This window comes from Rhinoderma darwinii, chromosome 4 (assembly GCF_050947455.1).
Source record: "Rhinoderma darwinii isolate aRhiDar2 chromosome 4, aRhiDar2.hap1, whole genome shotgun sequence".
NCBI classification, from domain to species: Eukaryota; Metazoa; Chordata; class Amphibia; order Anura; family Rhinodermatidae; genus Rhinoderma; species Rhinoderma darwinii.
This window is the reverse complement of record NC_134690.1, coordinates 404838028-404858996: the sequence shown is the minus strand read 5'-3', so window position 1 is coordinate 404858996 and position 20969 is coordinate 404838028. Positions and strand designations below refer to the sequence as shown.

Sequence of the window (20969 nt, the reverse complement as noted above, 5' to 3'; positions counted from 1 at the left end):
TCAAAACACTCGCTGCCCATTCACAGGTCCAGTTTCCATGCCACTAACTTATGAGAACATATCGTGCGGACAGGACGGTGTGTGTGACTCAGAGAGGTGGCCTCAGATTTGATGCTTTCGTTACATCATAAGCTCAATCCATCACAAACAACCCACCCCGATAATGAGCCTGCACCAGTGTGTGTCCTCTCACACAGAGCGAATTGCACCTAATGTCACATTATGGATACGTAGGCCCAGTCTAATTCATCCTCAGTTTATGCATCGAAATGGAAACCGTAAATAATGCGATTGAAGACATGAGGTGTCGCGTTGATTTATGTATAATGTATTTTCAATGTGGTTTAGGTCGTTAGCACAGTAAAGGCGTATTCCGGTTTCAGCAAATAAAAGGTGATTCATTGTATAATAAAAAGTTATTCCATTTTTCAAAATACCATTTGTATAAATTATTCATGTTTTTCAAGATCTCTTTTTGCAGTCACTGAATGGAAACAGTTGTCTATTTCCAGATTATGAAAATCTGTCCTGGTCATGTAATAGACACACAGGTGCATTTACATATTCACCGGTATTGGCGAATATGCAAATCCAGACCGTAAAGTGACTTGTCCTGAGTTTTTGTGGTCCGGATTTGCGCCTTAAGATCACACCACCAAATAGCAGAGATCTATGAAGGTTGAAGGCAGAAGAATAGAAGAGAAATGTAAAAGTATATTATATTATAAAGTTTAGTATTTTTCGATTAGGGGGGCCTCAGAGGGTTTCCCGATGGTTGGATGACCCCTTTAATATGCATGATACTACGCTCTCTGGTCTGTAGGGATCCGGCTGCTGTCCCAGGACTATATGACATGCGATGATCGTTGTCTGCTCATCCTATGTTCCGACCAGGGTACTGTAATGCAGCTCTCTCTCAAACTGCTCTGCAGTCAATGTTCCCTGAATGGCCTCACATCCGGGGTTAAAGACGGAGTAAGCGCTCTTCTCTCCTTTCTTTCTTAGGCCAGGCCTGCGAGTTCCTTCATATAGCCAATAGAACATGGAAAGGATAAAATAAGCCAGTCCAAACTCAAGTTCCACAAAAAGTGCGAGCAGTACGAGCCACAGGAGGAACTTCAACAGCAGGATGGTTTTCCACATAGGGGTATCGGCAGGCTCGACATCAGACTGTGCAGCTTCTTCTAGGATTACCGGCATCCTCTGCAAAACCTAAAAATTAAAATTGACATAAAATGGATAACAAAAAATACCAGCACATGTGCCTATATATGTAATATGAGCTCCTGCCCTCCATGTATTTCTGCATATCTTGCCATTCTGAGTGGGCATTGCATACTAGCTCTTTGTTGGTTGAGCAAATGTGTTTCCATTAAGAACACTACAGCGTGCATCTATTAAAATGTTAAAAAACAGCTCTGGATGTGACTAGAGTACACTTCAAGATAAGTAGATGAAAGCTTTTACAATGTTTTTGAACATTATTTACATAGATTTTACTTAAAATGATGTTCATCAGTAAGTGTGTGAATCGCCAATTCCGTGTTTTAGCTGTTTCTATTAAAGTTGGGTTACAAAAAAATAAAAAAAATCTCCCACAAAGGCAACCATACAAGTAAAGTCGCTCCTGTCAAGTTCTGTAAGTGCAGCTTTGGGGATCGTACGGTTACCCCAGCAACTGGACCTCGCTCACTGACGCTGAATCTCCCGCTGTCAACTTCACATTTCAGTGTGAGATGCAACTACAGATATCATCATCTGCCCTGTACTTACAGGGAGCTTAGGGGGGAAACTGATGCACTGTGTTATGCCTAGTGCTGGGCCCTGTAGCGCCCCCTATGCCCTGCACTAGGCATACCACAGTGTATCAGTTTACTCAGTATTCCTTTCCTGCCCGGTCTTCATTTTGGGGCACATCCCCTTAAAGTTTGCTTTCCCATCTCACCTCAGTCCTGGCATCTGCTATTTGGGTTCCTGCAGGTTCTGGTGTTGTCCACCGGCTACAAACACTGTGAATTGTCTCTTTTGCCATCTCTATAAATGTTTTTCTTCTCTGCTCTGTGGCTGCATCTGTTCTCCCCTCTCCGTCACTGCTTTCCTCATGTTGCGGATGAGTTTGGGCTTTTCTTGCTCTGAATTCTGCAAGCCTTTGCTCCATGGGTCCCTGCATCAGAAAGACAACGGGTTTTACTAAAAGAACAAATGTAGAAATGCAAAAAACAATCAATGTAAATAAAAATGAACATGCAAGCGACTGCTTATAGACATGGAGAGCCCGGGGAACGTGATAAATCCATTACAGGACGGAGAAGGTAAAGAGACTCCTCAAGCAATGGTGACGTTTATCATTGTGTAGGATTTCTGGCACATTATTTCTTCCAGTCGTCATACTGGGCTTCTGAACAGCAGATTATTTTTTAAAGTGGTCAATTAAATGAATCCTAATGAGCAATTCTACAATGAATTATTGCATTTCTAAGTGGTCTGTGACCCTTCGAATCTCTACAACATAAGCATTATAGTTTACACAGGCCGCCCTGAAAGCTTAAAGGGGTTCTCTAGTTCAAGATAAATAAAGCTTAATAATCCCTGTACGATGAAAAGTTCTGCAACCTTCTAATATACTTTGGGGGAAATAGATCAATGGCTTTACGCTATTATTATGGTGCATGCCATATTTGCCTCAATTTTTGCAACATTTTTCCATTTTACATCGGCTCTGCCAATTTTTTTAAAAGGTGGATGGAGTTTACCGTAAGGGGCAGGGCTAAACGCAGAATAACATATTTACCATCATTTATGTTGGAAACTGGCAAAAATATAGAGGTAAACAACGCTGTCCCGTAGATTTCCCTTTTTTTGACAGCCCAGACAGCCAGAGAAGCACCTAATTTCTTAGGGACATGTGCCTCTTAATAAATTAGGTGCGTTTTACTCCAGCGCTGTTTATATTAAGACTGGCATATGAAACGCGAGTCTTAATAAATTCCTCTTTATTTTTAATTTCCTCACCACTTTCAAAACCTCTGCCTGCTGTCAGTGTACGGGTTTCCGAGCTCTGTTCCCATTCAGATCTAATACTTCTCACAGTTGAAAGTTTATTACAATTGTTGTCATCTTCTGTCTGGACACCAAGCAGATACATTTTATCCTTTTTTACAGCTACATTGTAGCACTGACACATCCTCTATTAAATCATCGGAGAGATAAACAACCTGGACCCAAGACTGATATATCGGGGCACATTTACTAAGGCTACATTCAGACAGACGTAGCCAAACTCAAGACGTGAAAAAAACGACAGTTTTTCACATACGAAGTGCACCCGTGCGGGACGCGTTATCACGTATCCTCCATAGACTGGAGTCTATGGAGGGATGCGTGAAGCACACAAAAAATAGGACGTGTCCTATTTTTTCCAGGGACCCTTCACAAGCACTGTTGAAATAACGGTCGTGTGAACGGCCCCATTGAAGTACAGGAGTCCGTGTGACGCCCGTTATTGTAATGGCTGTCAGACGGACTACATATACTGTACGCTCATCTGAATGAGCCCTAAGGGTCCTACTACACAGCCAGACGAGGGCCGTGTAATTGAGCAGCGATTAACGAGACAGCTCTTTGATCGGAGCTCGTTTGCTCTTTTCACAAGGAGTTATGTATGAGGAAGAGCGCTCGTTACTCCGATCACATATTCCCATACATTTCCATCATGTCGGCAGCGCGTTTGCTCGTTCATCGGCTGATCGTTGCCCTGTTTACACAGGGCAATTATCGGGAACAATAATTGGCCAGTGTAAAATGGCCCTAACACTGTGTGAGATTCAGACGTAAACTTAGACCAGGCCGTCATAAAAAAATTTCACATTTATCACAGTGGCGCAGGTTGAATGGTAAATTTGGTGTATCTAGCTAGGCTCTTAGTTGACTTATTTTACGTCAGTTTTTTTGTGCCATATTTTTTCCGCAATTTTGGTGCACAATGTCGCATTTTAAGACATGCCCCATTTCTGCCTGACCATGTCCCCTTCCCACTAAGCCACGCCCCCTTGTCGAGTGCGGCGCAAAAACTGCTTCCAATTGATTTCAACGGGAAATATGAATGTAGTTCATATGAGGCATATTTTCAGGACCTGTTCACGGCAGAATTTTCACGCTGATTCCAAAGCATTTTTCGGAAATAACACTTGTAAACGGTCTCTTTTTGCTTTGAATGGGAAACTGCCCCATTGTTAGCTCCATTGAATGAGGCTGATCTGTGTGCAGAAACGCGACAGTTTTTACTGCACAAGCACGGCTCCAATCCGAGGCTCAGTCTTGTATTTCTGACGATTTCTCGGCCAATTCCACATGAAAAATCTGCTGTTTGAACATAGCCTTACACTGCTGAATTAAAAAACGCCTCGTAAAAATACGTTTCATTAAAAAAGTGAGACGCCGCTTCTTGATGGGTTTTACGAGCTGATTTTATCCCATTGACACTTTCAAAATACGCTTCAACATGGCTTGTAAAAATAAAAATAACGCTTAAAAATCAGCTCAAAAAACGTCTGGATTTAGAGACTTTTTCTCTCTAAATCAGTCCGTATTTTTCAGGCTGAACATATGCCGGGTGAGCATGGAAATAAAATACATTGCAACCTGCTGCTGTGCATTCTCCCTTGGAGCGATCTGACGGGCTGTATTTTTTCCCGTGCCTTTAGTTGGAGGTTTAGTTGTATTTTTTTGTTACGGCTTCTCGCATTCGTATTTTATTACGGCTCCAGGATAACACACATAATCTGTAATAGGATTGAGTAAAGGAATTGTTCTCTTTTGAGGTGGGTGGGCTTGCAGCAGCGGGCACACAAGGATCTCAGTTCACAGCTTCTCATCCTACATATCTCAGCCAGAAAAACCAAATCCTAACCAAAATCCTAGGGTTTGAGCACATATTTCACGCTGGCCAAACTGGCATCTGGCGGCTGGTAGCACCTTCATAGTGGATTAGATTAGGTTCACGCCACGATTTTGCCCTACATAAGGCATACACTATAGCGTACCCACAGGCTTCTATTGAGCAAATGTCCCAAACAGTCCTTTACTGCGGCAGGTTTACACCTGGACACCTTCTTTTTGACAGTACAAACTAGTGAAGGCTGCTACGCATTTCAGAAAAAAAATAAAAAAACTGAAAAAGATCATGTTACGGTATATTTCTTAGGGTATGTTCACACGGCCTATTTTCAGACGTAATTCAGGCGTTTTACGCCTGAATTACGCCTGAAAAGACGGATCCAATACGTCGGCAAACATCTGCCCATTGCTTGCAATGGGTTTGCCGATGTTCTGTGCAGACGAGCTGTCATTTTACGCGTCGCTGTCAAAAGACGGCGCGTAAAATTACGCCCGCATCAAAGAAGTGCAGGACACTTCTTGGGACGTTTTTGGAGCCGTTTTTCATTGACCCCAATGAAAAACAGCTCCAATTACGTCCGTAAAGGACGCCACGAAAAACGCGAGTACATGCAAAAATGTCTGAAATTCAGGAGCTGTTTTCGCCTGAAAACAGCTCCGTAATTTCAGACGTATTTTGCGTTTGCGTGTGAACATACCCTTAGAATAGTTAAATGGTAGATGTATGGAACTGTAAACGTTTTTAACCATATACCTAAACAATATTGACAAATGGACTTACAACCTCCGTAAGGGTTCACACAGGTCGAATACGCTGCGAACACAAAGGATCTAAGTTCATATACTTATATGTGATTGATATTAGCTGGATCCGGTGCGTCAGAGAAACGCAGGACACACGCTTAGCCGAGCCGTCATTCAACTGAACTGACGGATTCGGCTGAGGGAAAACGATACAATGAAGTCGTATCGGAAAAATAAAAATTAAAAAGTCAATTAGAAAAGTCATTGAAAAAACACATTTAAAAAAAATCCATCCACAGTTGTACATAGTCTGAAGTGAACACAACATTAGCTTTTCATTACTCGAAGTAAATCATAAAATGTCAAAAATGTCATATACAGTAATTGTAAAACTACACATGGATCGCAGGCAGTCTGTAAAGATGTAAATGATGAGCGCCAATCAAGCTCCAGGCCCTTCTGGAACAATTACATAAGGTTTTATTGTGTTGAATATTTCCTAAGTGCTAATTAACGCATCCTAACAGGTGTTGTAATAAACTTGATAATCACCAAACCGATGAAGGAACGTCAGGGAGATGTCAACCTGATCCCCAAAACTGAAAATACTGAGAGTTTACATGAGCTTTTCAAAGTACCTGAGGAGACAACACACAACAGTAAATGACAAGCAATCCCTGCAGAAGTCTCATAAACAAGGAAAGCACAAATAACATAAAAAATAGCTACATCTAAAGCAAAAACGTGGTTAGTAACTGCTGCATCTCAACAAAATTTGGTCACTTTCATTGTGCAATTCAATCCATACCTATGGCTGTCACGGTTGGTGCACTGCAGCTGTCTCATGAAGACCCCCGGGTACCCCCTCTATGGGCCAGCACAGAGGGCGTTCTGTAAGAGCAGCCCTCGCTATGTACAGCATTCACGGCAGCTAATCTCCAGGGGGTAGAGAAGCCGGAGACATTGAGATCAGCAGAGGGGTTACCATAATGAGATAACACACTGGAACCCTCATCATCCATCTAAAGCCGCCACGTAGCCCAGGATCTGTCACTAGTTTATTCATTCCCTGTCTCCTGACTAATCTAATAGGCGCTGTGATGCTGATAACTACAGTGTCATTTTTTTTCAAAAACTTTTGTTTGCAAAGTTATGAGCATTTTTCTAAATATGCTAATTTGGCTGTACTTGCCGAATGGGAGGTTTTTTTCACTCTACGAGGTATAATGTTTTGTGTATGACGCTGTCCAATCAGCATACAGTTCTCCTCTTCACTGCCCAGCAACACAGGTGATCATAGTATACAGCTTCCATTCCCCACTGTGTTTCCAACTGGTGATATCCCCAGTGGTTTGACAGCTAGAACTACCCTGGATACTAGAATCTCATCTTTCATATGCCACCGGAGCCGCTGTTCTAGGTGGTCCACAGCGTGAGATATGGCTATTTGAAGTGATTCCCCTTCCCTCCAGCCTCAGTCTCTCACACTGTGTGAAGCAGCTTCATGCTGATTGGACAGCGTCAGAGCCTGGGAGGAGCTCCACGTCAGGAGAATCGCTGGTGTTGACGCCCATTTGTCTAATATAGACTAATTTGCATATTAAGAAAAAAGCTCAAAACGTTTAAAATATTAAACTTTTTGGGACACCATTTTCACCAGTATTATCAGTGTGACGGGGTCTATTAGATTAGCCAGGAGATTGGGCATTACTAAGCTAGTGACAGGTCCTCTTTAAAGAGGCTCTGTCACCACATTATAAGTGCCCTGTCTCCTACATAATGTGATCGGTGCTATAATGTAGAGGACAGCAGTGCTTTTTTATTTAGAAAAACTATCTATTTTTATCACGTTAGGTGCGATTTTAGATTTATGCTAATGACTTTCTTAATGGACGACTGGGAGTGTTTTACTATTGACCAAGTGGGCGTTGTACGGAGGAGTGTATGACGCTGACCAATCAGTGACCAATCAGCGTCATACACATTTATTTACACAGCGCATAGGGATCCTGCTAGATCACGATGTGCTGTCTTATACTGACATATTAACGTTACTGAAGTGTTTAGACAGTGAATAGACATTCCTTCCAGCCAGGACGCGATGTCTATTCACAATCCCGACACTTCGTTAACGTTTCTGTGGTACATACAGCAGAGCAAGCGTAATCTCGCGAGATCACGCTGTAAATGACAGGTTACAGGGAGATTACGCTTTTCTCTGCTGTAAGTACCACAGAAACTTTAACGAAGTGTCGGGATTGTGAATAGACATCGCGTCCTGGCTGGAAGGAATGTCTATTCACTGTCTAAACACTTCAGTAACGTTAATGTGTCAGTATAAGGCCGGATTCACACGAGCGTGTGCGTTTTGCGCACGCAAAAAATGCGACGTTTTGCGTGCACAAAAGGCACTTAACAGCTCCGTGTGTCATGATCATATGGTGCGCGGCTGCGTGATTTTCGCGCAGCCGCCATCATTATGACACTCTGTATGTTTGTAAACAGAAAAGCATGTGGTGCTTTCCTTTTTCATTCAGACTTTTTACTGCTGTTGCGCGAATCACGCGCGTCCCACGGAAGTGCTTCCGTGTGCCATGCGTGGTTGTCACGCACCCATTTACTTCAATGGGTGCGTGATGCGCGAAATACGCACAAAGAACGGACATGTCGTGACTTTTACGCAGCGGACTCACTCTGCGCAAAAATGACTGACTGTCTGCACGGCCCCATAGACTAGCATAGGTCCATGCGAGGCACGTGAAAATCACGCGCGTTGCACGGACGTATTTTACGTTCGTCTGAATCAGCCCTAAGACAGCACATTGTGAATAACTCAGTGTCACTATGCGCGGAGTAAATGTATGGAGAGAAGTGCATGACGCTGATTGGTCACTGATTGGTCAGCGTCATACACTTCTCTCCACAACGCCCACTTGGTCAATAGTAAAACACGGCCAGTTGGGCATTAAGAAAGTAATTAGCATAAAGCTAAAATCGCTCATAATGTGGTAAAAATAGATAGGTTTTCTAAATAAAAAGCACGGCTGTCACCTACATTATAGCGCCGATCTCCTTATGTAGGAGACAGGGAACTTATAATGTGGTGACAGAGACTCTTTAAGGGGTAAATAAAAGTGTACTGACTGACAGGGACATGAGGGGAGGAGAACATAGGGAACATGCTGATATAAATACTCAGGGCTGAGACGAAGACTGGGAGACCACCAATGCAGCCCCATAAGATACAAGTCTGACCCACGCTTCCTGGTCTTGAATTAATAGAAATTGACAGGTCCGAAAAGGAAAAATACTGAACTTTAGAGAAAATGATGTCACACTTATACAATTTTATTTTTATATACACTTTTTGGGGTACACTTTAAGGCCTCATGCACACAAATGTATTTTATTCCTCCCGTAAATACGGGTCCTTGGTCACACGTATTCCACCCGTATTTACAGGCACGTTTTCGCTGCAAAATTGCACTGCACAAATCGTCAGCCCCTTCTCTCTATCAGTGCAGGATAGAGAGAAGGGACAGCCCTTTGCGAGGTAGAAGTAAAAGAATTTCATACTTACCGGCCGTTGTCTTGGTGACGCGTCCCTCTTTCGACATCCAGCCCGACCTCCCTGGATGACGCGGCAGTCCATGTGACCGCTGCAGCCTGTGATTGGCCTGTGATTGGCCTGTGATTGGCTGCAGCGATCACATGGTCTGAAACGTCATCCCGGGAGGCCGGACTGGAGGAAGAAGCAGGGAGTAGGGATGCACGATGCATCGAAACTTCGATACTGTTTCGATACTCTGCATCCCTAAACGGTTCGATACCGCTATTTCCTGTATTTCGATACTTCGCTGCGCAGCCGCACAGCTCAGTATAGTAATACATGAATGTATGAGAGCGGGGCTGCGGCTGTGTAATCGAGCCATTGCTCCGCTCCGGAGTCCTGATAACAAGTGCGCGGGGTCAGGATGATGTGATGCGGCCGGTACTGCACTAATGAGTGGCGCCACTGAAGACAGAGCATGGCGGGCGCACTACAAAACACCCCCAATGTTCTGTCTTCAGTGCCTGAACCGCCGCTCATTAGTGCAGCGCCGGCCGCATCACCTCATGCTGACCGTGCGCGCACTTCTTGTCAGGAGCGGGGCAATGGCTGTATTACACAGCCGCAGCCCCGCTCTATAACGGCAGAGATCAGAGAAACCTCTCCTCCGCCGTTATTCCCGTGAATGCTCCGATCACAGCGGACTGCAGCATTCAGTAGAAAATGAGAAGGGGGATGCCCCTGGATCGTGTCACAGGGAATTCCTGTGACGCGATCGAGGGACATGCCATATATGGGCAGACATCCCAGGGTCTATTGACGGACCCCAGGGCTGTCTTACCATATTTCTTGTTGTTAGGGCATACTGAGGTATGTCCTAACAACAGCCTGTGTACTATCCGGACACAGGCTAATGTACTGGGATATATCTGATATATGTCAGTACATTAAAGTTTAAAAATAAAGTAAAAACAAAGTATTGTTAAATTTAAAAAAAATACACATACGCTTTTTTTTACAATAAACATTAAAATAAGTCTCAATACATAAAATACACACATTCAGTAATGGCGCGGACAACAATGTTTTTGCATCATTTATGATGTGCACGCTGTAAAAAAATGAAATAAAAACTGCTTTCTATCACTTATTAATGTGAGGCATGAGGTGCGATGAATTTAACCTCCATGTTCCTCACATTAATAGTGATTAACCCCATCATGTACCTCACACATTAACCCATTATGACTGAGAAACAGGATGGGATTAATTACTATTAATGTGAGGCGCATTCAAAATTCATCACACGTCGCGCCTCACATCAGAAAACGGAAGAATTTTTTTTTTTTATTACTGTTGGCAAAGTATCGAAATTGGTATCGAAATCGCAATACTAAACGAAGTATCGGTATCGAAGTCCAAATTCTGGTATCGTGACATCCCTAGCAGGGAGTTCTATTTCTTTTACAGGTTGATGTATATTGTGATCGGCAGTCACTGTCCCTGGTGCTGAAAGAGTTACTGCCGATCAGTTAACTCTTTCAGCACCCTGGACAGTGACTATCCACTGACTTCGCCTAGCAACGCTCCCGTAATTACGGGCGCCCCATAGACTTCTATGGGCCTGCCCGTGCCGTAATTACGGTCTGAAATAGGACATGTTCTATATTTTTCAACGGCCCGGGCACCTTCCCGTAAGCAAACGATAAGGTACCCGTGGCCAATAGAAGTCTATGGGCCCGTAATTACGGGCCGTGATTACGGGCGTTTTTACGTTCGTGTGCATGGGGCCTAAGGGCCTGTTCACATCAGCACTGGTTTCCGTTCATCTGTTACAATCAACCTTTCCGTCTGAGGAACAGTTCAACGAAAAGCCAAACGAAAACTATCGCTTCCGTTCGCATTACCATTGATTTCGCTGGTATTTTTTTTCTTCCATTTGGTTTCCGTTTGCCTCCGTTCCACTAGGATTCAGGTTTTTTTCACGGAAACAACAGCGTAGTCGAGTACAGTAACGTTTCCGTGAAAAATCAAAATGATCCTTTTTTCTTTCTACACATTTCCCTATTGATGGTTTTAAAAATAATTAGAAAAACGACGGTCCCTGCAGCCGCTGACACTGACGGGTGTTCTTATAAGACTTTCACATGATCCCATTTATTAATGGTGACGTTTGGCAAGAGGGGAAAAGTAATTTTTGGATGAGATCTTATATGTGCATGGAAAATATCTCATCAGTACCAGGAAACCACAGAAATCCTTAAATCTCGCCTTCTGAAGAGAAATTTTAGTAAAGCTCCGGCCGGCTCAGAATTCTACATCCCACGTGTTATAGCCGATCTCCTCTCTACTTCTCCTGTCAGGATTAGGACTGAATTTACAGACGCAAAACAAGACGTCATTTCAACTCCTGAAAAGATATAAGAAGTTGTTGACAAATTAAAGAGGACCTGCCCCCCCCCCTCTCCTGACACGTCTGCTCCACGAAATAATAGTATTCCCCATGAAATAACAATTCTGCAGCATCTTTTATTAGAACTCTGCGTTGTGCCGTTCCTCTGTTATTCCTCCTAGCAGAAAGTATCACACATGATAAGATTAGATACAGCGGCTCAGCACAGTATCACACATGATAGGATTAGATACACAGCTCAGCAGACAGTATCACACATAATTGGATTAGATACACGGCTCAGCAGACAGTATCACACATGATAGGATTAGATACAGCGGCACAGCAGACAGTATCACACATGATAGGATTAGATACACAGCTCAGCAGACAGTATCACACAGGATAGGATTAGATGCACAGCTCAGCAGACAGTATCACACATGATAGGATTAGATACACAACTCAGCAGACAGTATCACACATGATAGGATTAGATACACGGCTCAGCAGACAGTATCACACATGATAGGATTAGATACACAGCTCAGCAGACAGTATCACACATGATAGGATTAGATACACAGCTCAGCAGACAGTATCACACATGATTGGATTAGATACACGGCTCAGCAGACAGTATCACACATGATAGGATTAGATACAGCAGCTCAGCACAGTATCACACATGATAGGATTAGATACACAGCTCAGCACAGTATCACACATGATAGGATTAGATACTCCGGATCAGCAGACAGTATCACACATGATAGGATTAGATACACGGCTCAGCAGACAGTATCACACATGATAGGATTAGATACACAGCTCAGCAGACAGTATCACACATGATAGGATTAGATACACAGCTCAGCAGACAGTATCACACATGATAGGATTAGATACACAGCTCAGCAGACAGTATCACACATGATTGGATTAGATACACGGCTCAGCAGACAGTATCACACATGATAGGATTAGATACAGCAGCTCAGCAGACAGTATCACACATGATAGGATTAGATACACAGCTCAGCACAGTATCACACATGATAGGATTAGATACTCCGGATCAGCAGACAGTATCACACATGATAGGATTAGATACACGGCTCAGCAGACAGTATCACACATGATAGGATTAGATACACAGATCAGCACACAGTATCACACATAATAGGATTAGATACTCCGAATCAGCAGACAGTATCACACATGATAGGATTAGATACTCCGAATCAGCAGACAGTATCACACATGATAGGATTAGATACTCCGGATCAGCAGACAGTATCACACATGATAGGATTAGATACTCCGGATCAGCAGACAGTATCACACATGATAGGATTAGTTACACATCTCAGCAGACAGTATCACACATGATAGGATTAGATACACAGCTCAGCAGACAGTATCACACATGATAGGATTAGATACAGTGGCTCAGCAGACAGTATCACACATGATAGGATTAGATACACCGCTCAGCAGACAGTATCACACATGATAGGATTAGATACACAGCTCAGTAGACAGTATCACACATGATAGGATTAGATACTCCAGCCCAGCAGACAGTATCACACATGATAGGATTAGAATACAGTGGCTCAGCAGACAGTATCACACATGATAGGATTAGATACTCCGGATCAGCAGACAGTATCACACATGATAGGATTAGATACTCCGAATCAGCAGACAGTATCACACATGATAGGATTAGATACTCCGAATCAGCAGACAGTATCACACATGATAGGATTAGATACTCCGGATCAGCAGACAGTATCACACATGATAGGATTAGATACTCCGGATCAGCAGACAGTATCACACATGATAGGCTTAGATACTCCGGATCAGCAGACAGTATCACACATGATAGGATTAGATACTCCGGATCAGCAGACAGTATCACACATGATAGGATTAGATACTCCGAATCAGCAGACAGTATCACACATGATAGGATTAGATACTCCGGATCAGCAGACAGTATCACACATGATAGGATTAGATACTCCGGATCAGCAGACAGTATCACACATGATAGGCTTAGATACTCCGGATCAGCAGACAGTATCACACATGATAGGATTAGATACTCCGGATCAGCAGACAGTATCACACATGATAGGCTTAGATACTCCGGATCAGCAGACAGTAGGTCATAGACAATCACTTTGGAAAATTGCACTTCGAGATCTTCCGGTACGGTAATAATTGTTATCAGAAGATCCGCAGATCGCGGTGTAAATGTGATCACGTGATAATCGTGCAATTAAACCACCAACCTAGCGTTCAGTGCTCCGCCTCTGTACCATGTGACTATGATATAACGCAGGCAGGGGCTACACCGCGACTTTTGCCGCGACATAAATCGCTGTCGCCCGGCCTGCATCGCAGATAATGAAAGTCAATGTGGCCGTGCGGCGACATTGCTGGATGTTTTGCTGAGGTCGCAACGTGGCCACATTGGCTATGACGCAGCCACGGTGGCACAGCAAACTATGCCGCGGCTCAAGTAGTCGTCGTCGTGTAGCCCTCGCAATATCAAAGAATTGCAACATAAAAACCACATACACGGCGCATTGTAATACTTCAGCATCATTTCATGCCACAGGAAGCTCATGATCTGGTATAAACACCATCAGGTCGGACCAGGGGCGTAGCTAGAGGCTCATGGGCCCCGATGCAAAAATTCTTACTGGGCCCCCCCCCCCCCGCAAACTTCTCATGGCCGACGGTCCGCTTTCAGCTGCATCGCTGGGTCTCTTAAGTGACCCAACAATGCAGCACTAGCAGCCGGGGCGTCAGTAAGGCTGGGTTCACACACACACTATTTACGGATGTAATTCGGGCGTTTTAGCATTGAATTACGTCCGAAAATGCGGCTCAAAAGCGTCGGAAAACATCTGCCCATTCATTTGAATGGGTCTTACGATGTTCTGTGCCGACGGTCATTTTTTTTTTACGCGCCGCTGTCAAAAGGCGGCGCGTAAAAAACTGCCTGTCACTTCTTCAGACGTAAATGGAGCCGTTTTCCATGGACTCCATGGAAAACCAGCTTCAATTACTTCCGTAATGGACGCAGCAAAAGACGCCTGCACATGCCATTACGGCTGAAATTACGGTGCTGTTTTCTCCTGAAAACAGCACAGTAATTTCAGCCGTAACAGACGCTGCCGTGTGAACAGACCCTCAGGGCTTAAAATGTCCGGGAAATAGCCCCAATACATATGTGTCCGCCCCAAAAAAAAGTGTGTATATGAGACAGCATAGCATATCTATAGCACTACGACCCTATAAACTATGGATAGGATTAGATACAGTGACTGAGCACAGTATCACACATGATAGGATTAGATACAGTGGCTCAGCAGACAGTATCACACATGATAGGATTAGATACAGTGGCTCAGAAGGCAGTATCACACATGATAGGATTAGATACACAGCTCAGCAGACAGTATCACACATGATAGGATTAGATACTGTTGCCCAGCAGACAGTATCACACATGATAGGATTAGATACAGTGGCTCAGCAGACAGTACCACACATGATAGGATTAGATACAGTGGCTCAGCAGACAGTACCACACATGATAGGATTATATTCTGTGGCTCAGCAGACAGTATCACACATGATAGGATTAGATACAGTGGCTCAGCAGACAGTACCACACATGATAGGATTAGATACAGTGGCTCAGCAGACCGTATCACACATGATAGGATTAGATACAGTGGCCCAGCAGACAGTATCACACATGATAGGATTAGATATAGGGCCCAGCAGACAGTATCATACATGATTGGATTAGATACACAGCTCAGCAGACTGTATCACACATAATAGGATTAGATACAGGGCCCAGCTCGCTGACATTGCGGCTCCAGCGCTGGACCCAGGATAGGTAAGAATAATAATTTTGCTTCTTTATGTGTTACTGATTATTTTTGTGTGTTTGTGTTTTTTTACAGGTTCGGTTGTTGGACTTCGGATACGAGGACTTCAATGACGGCGTTTTTTTTATTCTCAATAAAATGGTTAATGAGGGTTGTGTTTTTTTATTTCAATAAAATATTTTTTCTATGTGCTTGTATCTTTTTAAACTTTATTATCACCGCCTTAGTAATGGCCGCTGGCGGATTGACAACCTCCATCACTAAGGCGAGGCTTAATGTTAGCCGGTGCAGAGGCTACACTAACCCCCATTATTACCCCGGTACCCACCGCCACCAGGGGTACTGGGAAGAGCCGGGTACAAACCAGTACCCGACCATCTGTAGTGACAGGCAGGCACCGGGGTGGCCGCAGGCTGGTAGTATTAGGCTGGGGAAGGCCAAAAACAGTGGCCCTTCCCACCCTTGTAATGCTGCCTGCTGCTGCTGTGTTGTATCTGGCTGGTTATGAAAATTGGGGGGGACCCGACATCGTTCTTTCCAATTATTTTTTAAATGACGTGGGGTCCCCCCCATTTTCATAACCAGCCAGATACAATAAAGCAGCAGCAGGCAGCATTACCAGGATGGGAAGAGCCACTGTTTTTGGCCTTTCCCCTCCTGATAATACCAGCCTGCGGCCACCCCAGTGGCCGACCATCACTACAGATGGTCAGGTACTGGATCGTACCCGGCTCTTCCCAGCACCCCTGGTGGCGGTGGGTACCGGGGTAATAATGGGGGTTAGTGTTAGCCTCTGCATCCGCTAACACTAAGCCCCGCCTTAGCAATGGATGCTGTCAATCAGCCGGCGGCCATTACTAATGCGGTAGTAATATAGTTTAAAAAAAAGAAAGACATAGAAAAAATATTTTATTGAAATAAAAAAAAAAAACCCACACAACCCTCATTAACCATTTTATTAATAAAAAAAAAATCTGTCATCGAAGTAGTCCTGGAATCCGCCGTAGTCCAACGACCGAACCTGTAAGAAAACACACAAAAAATGATTAGTAACACATGTGTTAGGGTATGTGCACACACACAATTACGTCCGTAATTGACGGACGTATTTCGGCCGCAAGTCCCGGACCGAACACAGTGCAGGGAGCCGGGCTCCTAGCGTCGTACTTATGTACGATGCTAGGAGTCCCTGCCTCGCTGCAGGACAACTGTCCCGTACTGAAAACATGATTACAGTACGGGACAGTTGTCCTGCAGCGAGGCAGGGACTCCTAGCATCGTACATAACTATAATGCTAGGAGCCCGGCTCCCTGCACTGTGTTCGGTCCGGAAACCTGCGGCCGAAATACGTTCCGTCAATTACGACGTAATTAGTGTCTGTGCACATACCCTAAGGCTTAGATACAGGGCCCATGTGTGATACTGTCTGTGGGACCCTCTATCTAAGCCTACCACAAGGTAGGCTTAGATACAGGGTCCAGCAGACAGTAATCTTATACAGTATAAGATTACTGTGTGCTGGGGCCCTGTATCTAAACCTACAGTGTGGTAGGCTTAGATACAGGGCCCAGCAGACAGGATCACGCATGGGCCATGTATCTAAGCCTACAATGTGATTGGCTTAGATACAGGGCCCAGCAGACAGGATCACACAATCTGTGATCCTGTCTCATGGGCCCCCTAAGCCTGCTACATCGTAGGCTTAGGGGTTCTGCAGTCCCTAAACATTGATGGCCTATCCACAGGATAGGCCATCAATAGCTGATGTGTCTCTCGGGACCCGCCAATCAGCTGTTTTGAAGGGGCCGCACTCGTACGAGAGCTGCTTCCCCTTCATTTCACTACTCGCTCACACTGTGAATCGCCGACACCGATTCACAGTGTGACCGGAATGAAGTGACAGGAATGAAGGGGAGCAGCTCTCGTACGAGTGCTGCGGCCCCTTCAAAACAGCTGATTGGCGGGTCCCAGGAGTCGGACCCCGCCAGTCAGGGCTATCTTACCTTCCTCTTCGGTCGCGGCGGGAGTTCTGTAGTCTCGATGCTGTGCGCGGCGGCATAGCGCTGTGACGTCATGCGCTGCGCACAGCGCTTGACGTCAGGACCTCCGCTGCGATCCGGAACCAGGAAGGTAAGTAAAGTATGTTACTATAGTAACGGGGGCCCGCGGCCCGAGTTACTATAGTAACTTTTTATTGATGTGGTGCGGGGGGCCGTGGGCCCCCCTGGCTTCGGGGCCCGGTCGCAATTGCGACCGCTGCGACCCCTATAGCTACGCCAGTGGGTCGGACTCTGTTGAGATCTGGTTTTGCTGACAGGATGATAAAATGATCACTAACGTCGTGTATAAACATGGCGGCGGCGGCGGCCACGCTGAGGTAACTCCACCATATGGCGGGAAACAGACCCCCTTCTGCGTTAACCCACTGCATGCCAGGTACAGGCCTTACTAATTAGAAGCTGCTGTTGCTGCGCACCCTGCCGGCGCTCACAGGGTTACAGCTCTCGGCGAGTCACATGACTGGGAGAAGATTCCCCGCATCTCACCTGCACCCCGCAGAAACCTGACAGACAGAACTTCCTGCAGCTGCGACTGCCACGTCCTGTTAGCGACAACTGACGTCATCAGCGGGAGAAAATCGCTCGCTGATTGGCTGGAGAGTGCACAGTGTTGTCACGTGATGCTGGCAGTATAAATAGTGAGCGGCCGGCTGATGTACGGCAGGAGTTTTTTCTGAGGTCATTTTGTGAGGTGAGGAGGCGGCAATGTTTAGGAGGCGGCAATGTTTAGGAGGCGGCAATGTTTAGGAGGCGGCAATGTTTAGGAGGCGGCAATGTTTAGGAGGCGGCAATGTTTTCTTCACGGACACGGAGTAATGATTTTAACCCCTTCCCCCTGCTGGCATTCTGGGCCCTAATGTCCAAGCCATTTTTTACATTTTTCCATTGTCACATTCGAAGAGCTGTAACTTTTTTATTTTTGCGTCGGCATAGCTGTATAAGGTCTTGTTTTTTGCGGGACGACTTGCAGTTTTTATTGGTACCATTTGAGAGTAGATGCGACTTTTTGATCACTTTCTATCACATTTTTTTTAAGTCAGGATTAACAGAAAACAGCAATTTTTCCATTGTTTTTTATTTTATTTTTTACGGCGTTCACAGTGCGGGTTAAATAATGTAACAGCTTTATAGTCGGGGTCGTTACGGACGCGGCGATACCAAATATGTGTAACTTTTTTGCTTTATTGTAGTTTTTTTTAATAGTAAAGCATTTTGTAAGGGGAAAAGCTGGGTTTTTCATTTTTTTTTTTTCACTTTTTTTTTTAATTAACTTTATTAAACTTTTTTTACTTTTTTACTAGTCCCACTAGGGGACTTCCCTATCATCCGATCGCTATTATAATACACTGCAATACTTTTGTATTGCAGTGTATTACTGCCTGTCCGTTTAAAACGGACAGGCATCTGCTAGGTCATGCCTGCGGCATGATCTAGCAGGCATTCGCTGCAGGCAGACCTGGGGGTCTTTATTAGACCCCCGGCTGCCATAGAAGACACAGACACTCGGCGATTTTATCGCCGTGTGTCAGTGAGATGAGAGGGAGCTCCCTCCCTCTCTCCAAAACCATTCAGATGCGGTGCTCGCTATTGTGCACCGCATCTGAAGGGTTAAACAGGTGAGATCGATACTAATATCGATCTCACCCGGCAGAGCAGGGACGCTCCCAGCCCTCAGCTGCTTCTGGCAGCTGAGAGCAGGGAGATCTGACAGCTCCCTGCTCTGTTTACTTTATTCTAATGCAGCGACGTAGTTTGGCGGCGCTCTAGAATAAAGCCCACTAATGACCGCCGTAAAAAGACGTATCGGCGGTCATTAAGGGGTTAAGGCCTTGTGTAACTTGTTTATGCACTAAAATGCCTTGTCTCGCCATGACGACCCCTGTCCATATTCCTTATGTGGCTCTGTTCACACGCAAACTCAAAAACGTCTGAAAATACAGAGCTGTTTTCGAGGGAAAATCGCTCTGGATTTTCAGACGTTTTTTTTAGCCACTCGCGACTTTTGTGGTGTTTTTTACAGCCATTTTTGGAGCTGTTTTTTTTAGGCTATGTTCACATGGAGTATTTTGCAGGAGGAATATCTGCCTCAAAATTCCGTTTGGAAGTTTGACGCCGATTTTCGCGGTGTTTTTCCCCTGTGGCCATTGAGCGGCGCGGGCATAAAACACCGTGAAATACGCTCTCTCTGCCTCCCATTGAAGTCAATGGGAGGTCGGAGGCGGAAGCGCCCGAAGATAGTGCGTGTCGCTGCTTTTTCCCGCGATGCAGTTTTACTGCTCGCGGGAAAAAGACGCCGATGCCTCCCATTGAAATCAATGGGAGGCATTTTCGGGCCGTTTTTGCCGAGTTTTGCGACGCGGTTTCCGCGTCAAAAAACTCGGCAATATACTCCGTGTGAACATAGCCTTATAGTCCATGAAAAACTGCTCCAAAAACATCCCAAGAAGTGACATGCACTTCTTTTTCGCCGCTGTTTTTGAAAACTGCCTTGTAAAAAAAAACGGCCCATCGGAACAGAACGCAGTTTTTCCCATTGAAATTAATGGGCAGATGTTTGGAGGCGTTCTGCTTCCGATTTTGCGGCCTCAAAACCGGCCGAAAATAAGCAGTGTGAACATACCCTTACAGTGTCTGGGTGTCAGAAGAGGGTTCCCTGCTCGGGACTCCCATATTTGCCAGAATGGGGATCTGCTTCGGTGGTATGGGAGCACGGCTTGCAAAAAAACGAAAAGTAGGACATGCTAGGTATTTCCCAGCGCGGTTCTACGGCACGGGCACCCTTTTGTAGTGATACGGAAAGGTGTCCGCGGCTTATAGAACTGGGCGGGTCTGTAATTGCGGAGTTTTTTTACGGTTGTGTGCGTGGGGCCTCAGGCTTCATGCACACGTCCGTAATTGTGGACCGTAATACGGTCCGCAATTACGGACCCATTCAGTTCTATTGGCTGCGGATGGGTGTGCGTGCCATAGAAATGTTCAGAAAATTATGGAACATGTACGTTCTTTTGCATTTTGCAGGCCGTGTTCCCATACTTTGTATCGGAGCACAGCCCAAAAATGCGGGTGACAGTCGGCGGCCGGCCGTGCTCGCAATCGCGGGCCGTGATTACGGGCACGGCTGTGTGCTTGGGGCATTAAGCTGTATTTCTCCACTGACTGGCGGTGACTTCCCTGGTGATAACCGATAATTTGGTGGGTGGAGTGAAGCGCGATGTGCGGCTATCAACGGATCGCTGTGCGTTTTTTTTTTTTTGGTTTTTTTTAACGCCATGTCTTAAGAAGACCGCTATTTATAGCATCTGCGTTGGAGGCTCCGGAACGATGGGAAAAATATTACAGCATGTGTCCATACTTTTTCTGGTAAAATGATGGCCACCTTGACTGAAACTTGACGTCCCCAGTC

General features: G+C 45.1%; 1 protein-coding gene across 3 annotated transcripts; it reads right to left on the bottom strand.

Moving 5' to 3' along the window:
• Positions 1 to 300: 300 nt before the first annotated feature.
• Positions 301 to 18144, bottom strand: SAYSD1 (SAYSVFN motif domain containing 1). Of its 3 annotated transcripts, XM_075863490.1 has the most exons (5): positions 18053 to 18088; positions 11432 to 11600; positions 6193 to 6278; positions 1946 to 2164; positions 301 to 1212 (listed from the first exon to the last, which is right to left on the bottom strand). In XM_075863490.1, the coding sequence occupies exons 4-5, from the start codon at positions 2156 to 2158 to the stop codon at positions 880 to 882; spliced, it is 546 nt and encodes a 181-aa protein (XP_075719605.1). In that variant the 5' UTR covers positions 2159 to 2164; positions 6193 to 6278; positions 11432 to 11600; positions 18053 to 18088; the 3' UTR covers positions 301 to 879. The 3 variants fall into 3 exon arrangements, with proteins under 3 accessions (XP_075719605.1, XP_075719604.1, XP_075719606.1); XM_075863489.1 differs by lacking the exon at positions 11432 to 11600 and having other exon boundaries at positions 18053 to 18140; XM_075863491.1 differs by lacking the exons at positions 6193 to 6278; positions 11432 to 11600 and having other exon boundaries at positions 18053 to 18144.
• Between the last annotated feature and the right edge of the window lie 2825 nt (positions 18145 to 20969).

Excerpts from the sequence above, each read along its gene's own strand:
- SAYSD1 (XM_075863491.1), bottom strand. The coding sequence starts at position 2,158 with ATGGAGCAAAGGCTTGCAGAATTCAGAGCAAGAAAAGCCCAAACTCAT. Across the intron at positions 1,213-1,945 it reads TAGCAGATGCCAGGACTGAG|GTTTTGCAGAGGATGCCGGT; the intron begins GTGAGATGGGAA and ends TTTAATTTTTAG.